This window comes from Urocitellus parryii, chromosome 11 (genome assembly GCF_045843805.1).
Source record: "Urocitellus parryii isolate mUroPar1 chromosome 11, mUroPar1.hap1, whole genome shotgun sequence".
In the NCBI taxonomy this organism is placed as follows: domain Eukaryota; kingdom Metazoa; phylum Chordata; class Mammalia; order Rodentia; family Sciuridae; genus Urocitellus; species Urocitellus parryii.
In genome coordinates, this window is record NC_135541.1 from 117,120,206 (window position 1) to 117,123,306 (window position 3,101).

Consider the following 3,101-nt stretch of genomic DNA (forward strand, 5'->3'; position numbering starts at 1 on the left):
CATTCCCAGACCTTTTTATCTTTTTTATTTTGAGAGAGGGTCTTGCTAGGTTGCCCACGCTGTCCTTGAACTTGTGATCTTCCTGCCTTGGTCTTCTGAGTTCTTAGGTTAGAAGCATGTGCCACCTGTGCCAGACTAAGACATTTTTTGATGTGTTATTTTATTGTATCCTTCATTAGAATACAAGCTTTGTGAAAGTGAGATTGTTTTCTTCACTGCAAATTCAACAAATGAACAGATCCTCTAGGCACAAAACAGGTTCTAAGTAAATAACTATTAATCCATGAATAAAGAGGAATACATGGGACAGAAAGCCTATTTCATCGCCTTGTATATTAACCAATGCATTTGATTTTTTTAAAAAAAATTTGTCTAGGAAGGAGTTGAGCCTTTCTCCCCACAGCAGTTAAGATTGCTGACCATGGGGCCAAGTAACCAAACTACTGTGGTGACAGAGTTTCTCTTCTCTGGATTTCCCCAACCTGAAGATAGCGTCTTCTTCTTCATTCCTTTGCTCCTCATCTACATATTCATCATAACTGGGAACCTCACTGTGTTTTTTGCAGTCAGGATGGATTCCCGCCTCCACAACCCCATGTATAATTTCATCAGCATTTTCTCATTTCTGGAGATTTGGTACACAAGTGCCACGATTCCCAAAATACTCTCCAACCTGATCAGTGAGCAGAGGACCATCTCCATGATCGGCTGCCTCCTACAGATGTACTTCTTCCACTCGCTGGGCAATTCCGAGGGCATTTTGCTGACCACCATGGCTGTTGACAGGTACGTGGCCATTTGTGACCCTCTCCGCTACCCCACCATCATGACCCCCCAGCTGTGTGCTCAGCTCTCTGCAGCTTCCTGCATCTTTGGCTTTCTCGTACTGCTCCCAGAGATTGCCTGGATTTCTACCCTGCCCTTCTGCGGCCCCAACCACATCCATCAGATCTTCTGTGACTTTGAGCCTGTGCTGCGTTTGGCCTGCACAGACACCTCCATGATCCTGATTGAGGATGTGGTCCATGCGGTGGCCATCATCTCCTCCGTCTTGGTTATTGCCATTTCTTATGTGAGAATCATCACTGTGATCCTGGGGATCCCCTCTGCTGAAGGCCGCCACAAGGCTTTCTCCACCTGCGCAGCCCATCTCGGGGTCTTCCTGATGTTCTATGGCAGCGTGTCCCTCATGTACCTGCGATTCTCAGCCACTTTCCCACCAATTTTGGACACAGCCATTGCACTCATGTTTGCTGTTCTTGCTCCTTTTTTCAACCCCATCATCTACAGTTTGAGAAATAAGGACATGAAAGTAGCCATTAAGAAGCTTTTCTCAGCACCACATAAAAATAAAGGCATTGCTAATATTTTGTCTCCTTATTTCAGTTCTCCTTCCCATGTACATATTTATTTGTTTATGTGTGATTTATTAAGATTGCATATGCTGTCTAGTCTGGCACAGATGGACAAAATGTAAAAAGCAAATATGATGGTTAAGCCATTAAAATAAAGGAACAATTGTTTTACTTTTATATAAACATTATTATTACTTAAGCATTATATTTTATAAGCATAAATATATTAATCATGACCACAGATTATAAAACGTAGTAGTTAAAGGATAAGATCTATGAAAGAGGGGCTGGGGTTGTGCCTCAGAGGTAGAGCACTTGCCTAGCATGTGTGAGGCACTGGGTTTGATCCTCAGCACCACATAAAAATAAAGAAATAAAACAAATATATTGTGTCCATCTACAACTAAGAAAAAAAATGAAAAAAACCAAAGATCTATGAAAGAGGTCAAGACTCATATTTCAGTGGTACCACACAGTCACTTTAAAAGTTATTAAATTCTCAGTATTTTAGTTTCATTGTCTATTGCCATAAAAGTAATACATTTTAAAATTGGGACTACATACATTTTAAAAATATTAAGTAAGTTATTTTGTGCTGGACTTAGAATATTGCATAACAGTAAAAGTACAAAATGAATATTATCTAATATTTGCCCCTATTTATTAGTATTCTTTTGATGTTGTAAAGATTTGTATAATAAACAATGATACATTAAAAATGAAATCATAATCTTAGCTATAATGAGCTATGATTGTTATTTATAATGTTTTCATTGCTTATTTTTCTGAGGCCCACGTAGAAGTCAATCTTCATTTTGCTTTGATTATGTTGGTTGAATTTATGTAATTTAATTGAATTAAACTATTTGTTTGGAAACAGTCTCAAACACATTCAAGAGAGAGAGAGAGATGATAGATTAGGAATAGAGACAGAGATACGACTTTTCCATGTGTTTTTGTAGGGACACTTGCTTTCATTTTTGTGTCCTTTGAAGTACTTTCTATGCATTCCCGTCAGAAATTAATATTCTGTTTTTTCTTCTAACAAGTAAAGGTTTAATCAGGAAAAATAAAAGGAATGGGTTTTCACCTCCAGGTGAAGGGACAGACTTGATTGGAATAGAAGTCAAAACTGCCCATGAGTGGCCCAGCCTTTTAGAGAGTGGCAGGAGCTGGGAGAGTCTGGCACTGTTATGGTACAAATTTTAAGGAGCTTTTCTCTTGTAGAAGATTCTTGCCGATGTCTTCTGACATTTTCCTGCACCTGGTGTTGGTGGTTTTTCTGGTTATGAATAGAGGGTCTGGAAAACTGGCCCATTGGCACAGGCCTGTATTCTCAGCTTACATGGGAGGCTGAGGCAGGAGGATCTGGTCACAAGTGGTAGACCAGGTCTGGGTATATAGCTCAGTGGTGGAGTGCACCTAGGTCTCTAATCCTTAGAACTGCTCATGAATGAGTAAATATTGATACAATATCAATGAGAAATTCACCAAGAGATAGAGATTTTTTTTTTTGGAAAGGAACCAAACAGAAATCATGGAAATAAAAGGAAGGATATCTGAACTTGAGGAGAGGTCTTTTAAATGTCTCTGTCACACAAGAAAGGAGAAAAAGAAAGAAGATGGGCAGGCAGGCAAAAGAAGATGAAGATAGTATTCAAGACCTTCAGCATAAATTTTTTAAAATGCACATTTTTAAAGTACGTGAAAGAGAATAAAATGGTAAGGGCATAAAAAATTCTATTC

General features: G+C 38.9%; 1 protein-coding gene across 1 annotated transcript; it reads left to right on the top strand.

Moving 5' to 3' along the window:
- The first annotated feature begins 421 nt into the window (after positions 1-421).
- Positions 422-1,477, top strand: LOC113196232 (olfactory receptor 6K3-like). Its single transcript, XM_026408002.2, has one exon. It carries the CDS (start codon positions 422-424, stop codon positions 1,475-1,477), a length of 1,056 nt encoding a protein of 351 aa, XP_026263787.2.
- The last annotated feature ends 1,624 nt before the right edge of the window (positions 1,478-3,101 follow it).